The sequence below is a fragment of the Danio rerio genome, chromosome 17 (assembly GCF_049306965.1).
Source record: "Danio rerio strain Tuebingen ecotype United States chromosome 17, GRCz12tu, whole genome shotgun sequence".
NCBI lineage: Eukaryota > Metazoa > Chordata > Actinopteri > Cypriniformes > Danionidae > Danio > Danio rerio.
In genome coordinates this window covers 16,630,996-16,644,004 of record NC_133192.1, presented here as the reverse complement: position 1 = coordinate 16,644,004, position 13,009 = coordinate 16,630,996, and the positions used below count along the sequence as shown (strand labels likewise).

General features: G+C 35.0%; 1 protein-coding gene across 4 annotated transcripts in view; it reads left to right on the top strand.

Annotated features, from left to right (window-relative positions):
* The first annotated feature begins 3,949 nt into the window (after positions 1–3,949).
* The window catches only part of fam184aa (family with sequence similarity 184 member Aa), a 73,561-nt gene continuing 64,501 nt past the window's right edge, over positions 3,950–13,009 (top strand). For 3 of the 4 annotated variants that reach the window (XR_012392681.1, XR_012392682.1, XR_012392683.1), the window contains exons 1-2: positions 3,950–4,477; positions 11,763–12,617. Coding sequence is in view for 1 of the 4 variants with exons in the window: in NM_214813.1 (NP_999978.2) it covers positions 4,268–4,477; positions 11,763–12,617 (1,065 nt within the window). In the remaining 3 variants the exon portion in view is untranslated. The remainder of the gene's footprint in view (positions 4,478–11,762; positions 12,618–13,009) is intronic. The other variant, NM_214813.1, reaches the window with a different exon arrangement.

Below are 13,009 nucleotides of genomic sequence, written 5' to 3'. Positions count from 1 at the left end.
TCAAGAATTGTTTATATGAAAAGCATATGGATTATAAGTAAAGTCTACTTTAATGTGGAAATAAAATATCAAAATATGGGAGAAATTATGTTTTATCACCATTCAGCAAAACATATTTATAAAATAAATAAACATGTTGCGGAGATAATAAATCCCACAAAAATAATAACCAGAAAAAACAAAACAAAAAAAAAATATATATATATATATATATAAATTCACAAGACAAGTAGCACTGGCCTAACGTTTTCTCTCTTTACAAATAAAGAAATCTGATAAATCAATTTACGTCTCCACACCACTCCACAACCTTACTCCTACACCCCACACCAAACTGTGCTCACTCTGACCTTTTAATAGCAGGGGAAACTGCAATAGAATGGCTCATAGCATTACAGCAGTTAAGTATTAGGTAAATATATCTATAAACTATATATGTATACACTCCATTTGCATACTATAAAGTTTTTCCACCATAACTAAACTGATATGAATAAAATAAACAATGAAATATACTTTAAATAATAAGCTATGCTGAAACTAGCTATATTAAATTCATTCATTCATTCATTTTCTTTTTGGCTTAGTCCCCTAATTAATCTGGGGTTGCCACAGCGGAATGAACCGCCAAATTATCCAGCACATTTTTACGCAGCGGATGCCCTTCAAGCCGCAACCCATCTCTGGAAAACATCACACACAATCAAGTGATAAATATCTTTGTTTTGTTTTTCTTCTTCTTTTCGATGAGGCCTCAAAGTGTTATAGTTCACCCAAAAATGAAAAAATTACGCACCATTTACTCTCCCAGAATACCTTAGTGTATTTATTTTCAAGAACACAGAAGAACATGTAATGAAGAGTAGCCATTGACATCGTCAGTAGAAAAAACAAGTATCATTATATCTTCTTTTGTGTTTAACAGAAGAAATAAACTCAAAGAGCTTTGGAACAAATGGAGGACGAGTAAATGATGAGTTTTTTTATTTTTGGGTGAACTATCCCTTTAAGCAATATGCAATCAGAAGACACACCTAATTCAAGTTTAAACATGCTTTTTTTGCTATGTAATAATTTGTAAAGTAAGTGACAAACCCAAGAGGAAGCAGAAGATAATCAACATAAAGAAGGAAGAGGACAAGATTATATCTAATATATTTTTCTTCTGATGATAAAGCTTCTGGTTTCCTGTTCTTGGTTCTCTGTGAGCTTTCACAGGGGAGATGAGAGATGTATGTCTGCTTTGCTATTTTGGAGGGCATCTTGTAAAGACAAACAAGAATGTTCAGTTCAAAATTAATATCTATGGGGAGTTTTATAGGTGTGCATTAGCAGTTGACTTTGGTGTGTATAGCCGAAAGCACAATGTTGACCCACACCACACCTTTTAGATAAAGCTGTTGCAGTGTCTTGACTCAATTTCTAGAAGTCACACAACTAATGAGAGCCCAGAAACTGAAAGAAAAAAGTTTTACTTAGTGAAAATCTTGGTAAACATCAGTAAATCAGCCAGCTTCCAGTAGGTGGCAGCAATTACTCAATAAAAGCACTAAACTGCCTTGAGATTTCATTGATAAATCAATGTCTGTAGAATTTATTCACCATTTCTTGGAAAAGGGATATATGTCAAAGATATTATGGTGTCTGCGTTTAATTAAATTAACAAAACTGATTTGTTACCCGGAAAACATTGTAAAGCAAGTATCAAATAAAATAGCAGTGAAATAGTGTTGCAGGGTCTTTCAATGCATAACAGATAAATCATGTAAAAATGAAACAACATACTTATTCTGACCTGTTGTTAAGCATACAAAATGTACATATATTTATTTATTATATTTTATTTTTTGCTAGAACAGTTGTTTTTTGAGTAACTAGGCCTAAATAAGAGGAAGCAGGGTATAATGTATGTAATATAATAATAGGATATTGCATAATATTATTTAATTGCCTATACAAACTCAATATTATATAAATCTAATGCTATAATATATATTTCAAACTATATCATCATTTATCTTCCATTATTTGATGTAAATTCATTTTGAAATGAGCAAATTGGAATATAATTTTATTGCCTACACAGTATTACTTTTATACCAAAACCAACTCTATGAAAATTTAATAAACATAATTCACTTCCAATACTGTAAAACATAATATTATATTATATTAATTACTTTTATAAGACTTTGTATTGATGCTGGCAACCTGTAACATTTACCATTTTATTAGAAGGTTTTTTGTTTTTCAAAATTATTATTTTAATTATTATTATTTTCCCCCATCTGTCTCCAGTTATTCTCTGATGTTATGTACTTAAGTATTTTATGTACTTAAATTGTTTTTTATGTATTTATTTATTTTTGGTTTGTTAATTGAATTAATGAATGAGATGTTAGGGGATTTGATTAACAATGAACAATATATTACTGCTTACTTCTCTCAATATTTAATTTGTATTGTCATACAAAAGTAAAAAAAAAAAAAAGATTATATTATATTCATTCATTCATTCATTTTCTTTTCAGCTTAGTCCCTTAATTAATCTGGGGTGGCCACAGCAGATTGAACCGCCAATTTATCCAGCTTATGTTTTATGCAGCGGATGTCCTTCCAGCCACAACCCAGTACTGGGAAACACCCATACACTCACACGCACACTCATACACTACGGCCAATATTGTTAATCTAATTCATCTATAGCGTATGTCTTTGGACTGTGGGGGAAACCGGTGCACCCGGAGGAAACACACGAGAACACGGGGAGAACATGCAAACTCCACACAGAAACAAACACACAGAAACACCAACTGACCAACCCCAGGCTCGAACCAGCAACCTTCTTGCTGTGAGGCGACAGCACTACCTTCTGCCTTCTATTAAATTAAATTATATTATAATTATATCATATCAAGACCATTCCAATGTGGTGATCTCACTGGCACATGAAAATATCCTGCTTGTTGTCACACTATTTCATAACTGTAACAAGAGGCAGTTTAATCATGTCTTAACTTCACAACAGCTGTCATAACGGTGTTGACATTTTGGATTCTTGTAAACTGGAATCCCTGAAAACGATCTAAATTATAGTATATTATATTAACCTGTTTCAATCCATCACCCTGAAATGAGCAAATTATCTACCCTGTAAATATTGCTGTAAAATTTACAAATGCACGCTAAATTAACAATTACAGTTGCGCTGTATTTTACAGTATTATTGGCAGTTTTTACAGTATTCTTGGCTAGATTTACAAGCCTGAACTAAAAATATTTTATAAAACTATAACACAATTATAATTGTTAATTTACAGTGTACTTGTCAATTTTACTTTATTACTGGCAACTACAATTACCAGTATAATACTGTAAACTGTACAGCAATTTGGTTAGGGTATGGGATTAACAATAGAAAATGTATTACTGCTTACTGAGACACTCTCAACATTTAATTTGTACTGTCAGACAAAAGACCAATAAAAAGATTATAAATTTAATAGATTATATTATATTAAATTATTAACCTGTTTTAATTCATCACCCTGAAATGAGCAAATTATCTACCCAATAAAAATTGCTGTAAAATTTACAAGTTCAACGTAAATTAACTATTACAGTTGCGCTGTAGTTTTACAGTATTACTGGCAATTTCCACCGTATTACTGGCTAAATTTACTAGTGCGCTGTAAATTAACAGCTAACTGTTCTGTAAAGCTACAGCACAATTGTAATTGTTCATTTTCAGTGCACTTGTAAATATACAGTATTACTGGCAACCAAAATTGTAAAACCACACTTGTTGGTGCGTCTTCCGTCGTGTAATATTTTTGTTTTGTAGACAATCCACATCCATAAGCCCTTCTGTATTGCCGTCACGTATCTGCAGCAGAAAAGCGTTGTGTGAGGTAACCGTGTTGCTCTGACGTCATTTACAACTCTCTCTCTCTCCGCGCCGCATCATCATCATCATCAGCCTCAGTGCGCGCTGGTGATGGTGATGTTGATGATGCTTCGAATGTTATTCATTTCGTTCTTTGTCGTTCGTTTCCCGCCATTGATTATTAACTGACTGACTGGTGTGGACCAATAAAACCCGCTGAAATCAGACGCTGGAAATACTGGCGATTCACGTGAACAGACGCTGAAAGAGAAACAGCATGATGGGTTTACATGAGTTCATATGGATGACAGGTGTACTAATGGCGCAGGACCGTCTTTAACCTGTTTGCGAGGGCTTATTTGATCGTGACAGGACGTGAAGATGGCGACGGGCACGGGCTGGCAGCCGCCGTACAGCGCTGCTCCGGGCATCAGCCCTCCCGCCGCCGCCGCCGCCGCTTCTTCAGCTTCTGGATCCGGCAGCAGTCCATCCTCCACGTCCAGCCATTTACTCTACGAATCTGCCCTGACCATGGAGTACACTCAAGATCTGCACCTGAAGATGAGCAAAAAAATAGCACAACTCACTAAGGTGGGTGTCATCATCACGTTGCTCATATGTCAGGGAAATAGTGTGCATTTTAATAACTTTGATATGGATATACTGTAAGCTGGATATCCTGCATGATGTTTAATCCTTTATCCCCCATAGAGATGATGCCCTACATATTGCAATTTTTGCACCGCAGTGTTTTTTTTTTTACTGCAAAAATCCCTTTATAATCCGACCCAAGATGTGCAAGCGTTTAATCTATGATTACTTTGTACCAAAAACAAATCAACGCGTCTTACATAATGAGTCTTTAACGCAGGCTTGTTTATTAGCATTTGCGTTCATGCTGTATTTGATTGAGCAATCTGCGTTTAATCCCTTGCATATTTTTGCCTTTATATTTTGGGTCCCAGAACTCAGTGTTGTACTGTAAATGAAAACAATAACAAAAACTAACCGGTCAGCTTCTTTTCATTTAATGTAAACAAAACAGACAAATGTTACGCGTTTCATCCTGAGTTAATTGCATGCTTTTCACTGAAACGTGACTAATGACTGTTTGGGGTCTGTTTTTTTACGCAGTGTAAAAAATAAAATAAAAGAGAAAATTGTATTTATTCAGAAGCCCTCAAACATGTAAAATGTTGTTGAGCCTGTTATGAACTTGAAATGTCATTTAATGAATGGATTTTGGATATAATGATGTCATTTCATAAATGGGTCAAAGACAGATGTCCTATTTTGTTGTCCGCATTAAATTTATAAAAGTGATTTTATATACAATGTAAACAATATTAAGCAGATTAAATGATTGACATGATGACAGTAAATAATATTTTACTAGATATTTTTTCAAGACACTTCTGTACAGCTTAAAGTGACATTTAAAGGATTAACTAAGTTAATTAGGTTAACTGGGCAGGTTATCGGGAAAAAATATAGCTTAAAGGGGTTAATAATTTTGTCCTTAAAATGGTGTTTAAAAATTAAAAACAGCTTTTATTAGAGCCAAAATAAAAAAATAAAGACTTTCTCCAGAAGAAAAAATATTGTCAGACACACTGTGAATATTTCTGTGTGTGTGTGTTGTTGTAAAACAATGAAACAACATTAATATGTTTCTATTAATATTAACAGAACATGCTTATTAAAATAAAGAATAAGTGATATCACTAAATTGTATTATATTTTAAATGATTTAAACAAACGGGTATAATCTAGGCTCTCTAGTGTTTTGAAGTAAAGCAGCAAAGTATAAAGATTGAAAATGACAATAAATTAATATTTTGATGCTATAAAGAGATGCTTAAATAGAGTCTTATATTATGTCAACAAAGTATTCTTGCTAGAAATATACTCAAACAGATTTTTAACATACACATTTATTATGCTAAATACCATTAATAAGTCTTTAATAAAGGTGTTCTGTAAATTAATTACAAAAATATATGATAATCATTAGGTCTGTCGCGATATCTGTTTTTTGTGGCATGATATATAGCAACAAATTTTATTGCGATAAATGATATTATTGTCATTTTAAGACCATTTTGACACTATAAAAGCATGATAATGCAAGTACACTCTTCCAAAGAACACGTTATGTTTTATTATTAAGAATATTTAACTTTATTACAGTAATTTTAACAATTTAATAATCAGGCATCCAAATCAGAATGTGAAAATGCATATCCTAAAGAAATAAATATAGTAATAATAATAATAATAATAATAATATTAAATGTTAACAAAAATGTTCAAGGTAAAAAGAACTAGAAAAAAGTAACAGATATTTTTTCAGTCTAGACAATACACAAATGTACTATAGTAATTTATAGTAAATATTAGTGGTCTTTTTAACCATACTAACACTGGCACCTCCAATAGAGATAGAGAGGCTGTACAATCAGCTAAAATGTGGTTAGAATAGTTTTTTATGAATGGGTGATATATATTACATTACCAAAAAATTATTGAGGACATGTCCATGTGTTGTGCTATTAATCCATATTATTGTTACAGACCTAATAATCTTTTTTTGCCTCAAAAAATGGAAACAGAATAGATTAAAAAAAACATATTTTTTTGCAATAAAAACTTAATTGCAGACAAATAATTAATTAAGCAGATACGTTTCAAGTAAAAAAAAAAAGTAAACATGCATTTGACAGAAATGTGTTTGGTATTATTTGTATCAGCAATGCATTTTCTGTTTTGAGTCTGTTTGCATAAATAATGTAAATAAAAAAAATGGATTATTTACATATACATGTAAGGACGCAGAAATAATAAGCATGTTTATCAAAGTATAAACATGATTATTAAATGTCATGTCTATTTTTGACCTACTAAAATACCTCAGACTCAAACCAGACCAATAATTTAAATTCCCATCTAATCCATATCATTAATATGGTACTGTAAGTTTAAGAAAACTAATTCAACAGCTTTGTTCAGAAAACTCCTGAATTTTAATGCTACGAAGCTGACAGGGAGTCTGTTAATGCACTAATTAGACTAGGTAGGGCTTCTTTGCATAACTACAGTTCTGCAGAATTGGCCGTCCTTACAGTATGTTAATAACATGGATGCGACAGAAAGGAATCAATTAAAGATGAAAAGGAGAGCAGCAGTGCGAGAGCAGCGAGCGAAGGCGGCTTGCTTTGATGTGCAACTCTTCAGCACAAGGAAAGAGAGTCATGATTATGAAATGCTCGGCTGGAAAAATAAAACTGTTGGCTGCATAAGGTGATTTTTAACACGGACGCTCGTTTATTAAATTAACAGTTTGGTCCAACTCAGAAAGAGTTTCATAGAAGTACAAGCATTTGGTGTACTGGAGCTCTGAGGATTTTAGTGAATATAGCCCTCCAGTGATTTTTTTTCTTTTCAAATATTCCCCAAATAATGTTTGACAGAGCAAGACAATTTTCACAGTATTTCCTTTAACATTTTTGCTACTTGAGAAAGTCTAAATTGTTTTATTTCAGCTAGAATAAAAGCAGTTCTTCATTTAAAAACAAATAATTTTTTATGTCAAAATTATTAGCCCCCTTAAGCAATATTTTTTTTTTCAATTTTGTCTACAGAACAAACCATCGTTATACAAAAATATGCCTAATTACCTTAACTTGCCTAATTAAGCCTTTAAACTGCACTTCAAGCTGAATACTAGCATCTAGAAAAATATCCATTGAAATGAACCATTGATACAAGGCAGGGTGGATCCATGCTTGTTGTTGATGCCAAATTCTGACCCTACCATGGCAGCAGAAATCAAGACTCATCAGACCAGGCAACATTTTTCCAATCTTCTATTGTCTAATTTTGGCCAGCCTGTGCGAATTGTAGCGTCAGTTTTCAGTTCTTATATGACAGGAATGGCACTCTGTGTGGTATTCTGCTGCTGTAGCCCATCAGCCTTAAGGTTGGATGTGGTGTGCGTTCAGAGGGATTATAAACTTCTGCATACCTCAGTTGTAATAAGTGGTTATAGTGGTTATTTGAGTTACTGTTGCCTTTCTATCAGCTGGATCCAGTCTGGCCATTCTCCTCTGACCTATGGCATCAACAAGGCATTTGCGCTCACAGAACTGCCGCTCACTGGATATTTTCTATTTTTCGGACCATTCTCTGTAAACCCTAGAGATGGTTGTGTGTGAAAATCCCAGTAGATCAGCAGTTTCTGAAATACTCAGACCAGCCCGTCTGGCACGAACAACAATGCAATGTTCAAAGTCACTTAAATCACCCTTCTTCGCAGTTCTGATGCTCGGTTTGAACTGCAGCACATCGTCTTGACCATGTCCACATGCCTAAATGCATTGAGTTGTTGTCATGTGATGGGCTGATTAGAAATTTGCATTAATGGGCAGTTGGACAGGTGTACCTAATACAGTGGCTGGTGAGTGTATTATGTACTGTCATCATGGCAAAGACAAAAGAAATCCGTTATTAGAAATGAGTTATTAAAACTATCATGTTTAGAAATACGTTGGAAACACATCTGTTAAACAGAAATTGGGGGAAAAAATACAGGGGGGCCAATAATTTTGACTTCAACTCTACATTAGGTATCAGGAAGATACATAAAAAAAACTCTTTAGTATAAAAATGCACTTGTAAGTATGTGTATAGGGATGTACAGTGCATCAAAACGATATAAAGATAAATTTATGTGCATCCTTATTGCCTAATATTTCGCTGTCAAGTAGCCAGTGGAAAGAATCTATTTTGGTTGGTAGTTCTCTCTGGTGCTTGCCAGAGGTCAGAAGAGGTTGTTTTCTGGGTCTGTAATGATTTTCCCTCTTTTTTTTCCGAATTTTAGCTGGTTGGACTGCAGTTGTCCTCTTTTTGATGCAGTGGTCAAACCAAACCAGACAGGTGGCTGTATCTTTCAATGTGGGTTGAAAGGGAATTTGACTAAAAGGGATAGTTCACCCTAAAATGAAAATTTTGTGATTATTTACTTACCCTTCGCTGGTCACATACTTGTTTGAGATTGTTTTTGTTTTGCTGCTGAACACAATAGAAGATATTTTTTAAAATGTTGGAGCTGCTAGCCATTGACTTCAAAATTATTTGTATTTTCCTACTGTGGAAATCCAGTTACCAACATTCTTCACCATATCTTTTGTTTTCAACAGAAGGTTGAGTAAATAATAAGTACGTATTTAATTTTTGGTGGACTTTCCTTTTAAACAGTTTAGAAATCAGTTTATGAATAGGAGCAAGGCAAACTTCATTAAATATGACACTAGATCCAATTAGGCATTCAACTCTACAATATAGAAAAGTGTCATTGTTTGGTTCAGTCTGCTTCAGTTCATGAAACAATAGCTGTGTAAAGTCATCCGCCGAGTTTAATTCAGCTGAAAGCAGCTCTCCTGTAGACAAAAGTTTCATTATTCATCTCAAATTAGTTTAAATCAGCATTGATTCGGTTCAGTTCAGTCACTGTGTCTATGCTTCAAAATCCAACAATCATTGATTCAGCAATGCTAATTAATCTTTGCATAAGACGATCATCATCCAGCTCAAAAAAGTTTTTACCTGTAATTCACACCAAAGTTCTGGTATTTGCTCACCCTCAAGTGCTTCGCTTTGTGTCTTCTCTGTAGAACAAAAAGAAGATCATTTGATGAGCGTTTTTACTGTTTTTGTCCATACAATAGAAGCCAGTGGGGTCTAAAACAACATTAGACCAACATTAATGAACTTTCAATGTATGTATATGGTCAAAAGAGTAAAAACAAAAAGCAAAAAGACTGACTTTTGTATGTTTACCGTGATTTAAAAAAAGACCCTTTTAGTAAAGTGTCATTCAGTGTCACAGTAGAGCACAGGTGTCAAATCCAGTTCCCGGAGGGCTGCAGTTCTGCACAGTTTAGCTTTAACCCTAATTAAACACACCTGATCAAATTATTTGAGTCCTTCAGGCTTGTTTAAAACCTACAGGTTAGTGTGTTGAAGCAGGGTTGGAACTAAACTGGGCAGAGCTGCGACCATTCAGGAACTTGATTTGACATCTGCAATAGATTATACACTCAAAAATGAAGTATACTGTTTGTTCAAACAACCTATTTAAAATTAGCTGAAACAATTAAATTTTTTTTCTTCATTTTTTGGGGGGCAACGAAATTGTTTCATGTTCAATCCACTTAAATTTGTAACAAAACTATTAGGTTACCTTGATTCCTTTTGATTGTCCCAACACAAATCGATTGTGTGGAACCCAGAATTTTTACAGTTTATACCAATACATTTTAGTATGTTAAAAGACTCTATTTTAAGGGTTAGTTCACCCAATAATGTATATTCTGTAATTATTTACTCCCCCTTGTGTTAGTTGTGTTAGTTCCTCTCTATTGACCTTATTCTCAAATGCGGAAGTGCGCCTGTTTCGCGATTGTTTTAGAACTTCCGATTCAGTCGCCTATGGGTGAAATGACTAGGAATAGTAAACAGCAGAAAACGGTCAAACTACTTGCTCTACAAACAAATGTTTGCATGACTATACACACCAAGTAGAAAATTATAATCAGAACATCAATAAGCAACATCAAACAGCGAAACGGGCAGTTTTTAATGTCTAAAAATGAATGGAAGTGAATGAGAACGGAAGTCTCGAGCCAAAAAGATTCAAATGGCTGCTCCCGCTCGTCGGCTAAGATTAAGGTGAATAACATGAATTAAGATTTTAGATGAAATCCGAGAGTTCTCTCAACCTCCAGATACAGCACCAGTCTCGAAACTTTCAAAGTTTAGATAAGGAAACAAAAACACTGTCTAAAAACTTCAGTGGTTCAGCTGTAATCATACAAAGATTAAAGAAGATTTTTTAAATAAGACTCTGTTTGTCCATGTCTTCTCTTCATCATCAGGTCATGAGGGTGTGCATTTACTACAGGCAGTACAACATATTGCCATTAGAATCAGCAGCGCAACACACAAGCATCATAGAGTTTGTGGTAAATGTTCACCCTGATTTGAAAACAAAGTTATTTTTACTTTTTTTTTGCTATAAAAGTGTTTCTATGATTACTGTTGAACCACTGAAGTCACATGCAATGGATAGACAATATTTTTAGTTGATTTTCTGTGCTTTGAGCATCCCAAGAGCTTTATTATCTATTGATGATGAGAGAGCTCTTAGATTTAATCTAATCTAACTTGGTTTGTTATCTGAAGATGAACAGAGCTCTAAAGAGACTGAAACAACATGAGGGTGAGTAATTAATTACAGAATATTTATTTTTAGGTGAACTAATCCTTTAAGGATAACAATGCAGCCCTAAAATATTAATTCATTGTCATTTTATACCCTTATACTTTTCAACAAGTATGTTGCTTTATGCATACTTAAACATATCTGTTATTCTGAATTACAGTTTCACCTGTATTATGATGTTTAGTTTAAACAAACTTTATTTGAGTCATTAAAACAATTCTAGAAATATAATTTGATGCAGACAGGGAAATGATCTCCTCTTTGAAAAAACCCAATCCATAATAAAGTGAATTTTTGAATCATAAATGTTGCAATAAAGTCATCTTTTTACAGCTGCAGTTTCTTTTATTGCAGTTTATTAATCATGAAGACTGATCATGAAATTACGTTTGACATCCTACAGTCTAAAAAAAATTGCTGCTTGTTTTTGGGGGGACAGCTTAATTGTTTTTGTTCAATCCACTTAAATTAGTAAAAACGATTAAATGAACTTAATCAATTTGTGTTGGGACAGCATGAATGATTTTGTGGAACCCAGCATTTTTAACAGTGTAGGATTAAAAGCTGATTCTTCCCCACTTTTATTTCACACAGGTTATTTATGCCCTCAACACCAAAAACGACGAGCACGAAGACGCCATCCAGTCTCTAAAGGAGGCCCACGACGAGGAGGTGCAGCACATCCTCACAGAGACTCGAGAGAAGATCCTGCACTACAAAAGCAAGATCGGGGATGAGGCCGACCTGAAGCGGCGCTTGCAGTCTCTGGAGGAGTCAGTGGAGCTCCACGAACACATGAAACGCCAAGCTCTGGCTGAGTTCGAGATGTACCGCCAGCGCATGGAGGACACACAGCTGTGCACCGAAGCCCAGCACACCCAACGCGTGGTCTCCATGTCGCGGGAAGTCGAAGAAATGCGACACGAATTTGAAGAGAAGCTGCGCACTTTCAGCCAGGTCCAAGCTCAGTTTGAGCAGGAGAAACGGCACGCGTTGGATGACCTCAAATCAGCCCATCGGCAAGAAGTTGAAGATCTGTTGGAGAGCCAGCAGAACCAGAGTGCATCCTCCAGCCTGGAGCAGGAGAAACTGGCCGAACTTCACCGCACAGAGCTGGAGTCTCTGATGGAGCGCGTGGAGGAGCTAATGCAGGATAAAGTGCGGCTCGCCGAGGAATACGAAGCCAAGCTGAGTAAAGCGCAAGGGTTTTACGAACGTGAGCTGGAGGCCATGAGGCGCACACAGCAGCTTACCACCGAAAACCTGCTGGCCTGGAAGAGGACTGAGGTGGAGCTGAGGAAGGACTTTCAGATGCAGGAGGCGGCACTGCAGAGGACTCTGTGTAAACTGCGATCCGAACTGCACAGAGCTCAGGAGGAGGCCAGAGAGAGCAGAGACAAGACCAACCGGCTGCAGGCCTCGCTCAATAATGCTGAAGTCACAATTAAGGTAATGAGTTTATAGCTTTTGATTAGGGATAGAGATTCAATGAAGGCCGTTTCTTCAAGTCTTGCCACTTACTGTATATTCAAGCGACACTGTATGAAATGTCTTTTAATTAAGAGTTTTGGTGATTCACAAACGTTTTCTGTTTATTAATGGGTGTGAATTGCATTATGCGGATCTCTGCTCTGTTAACTTTTGATGTTGAAAATTAAATTCTATGGTTTTACAAAGTGACTTATTTACATTTTTGCAGTATGAAACAATATCATGTTTAAGAAATAATATAGAGAGTAATAAATCTGTAAAATAGTAGAAAAAGTATTGGCAGTACAAGGTTTTTGTATCGGGATATACAACACCAATTCAGACTATATATCTCTTTAAACAATTATAAA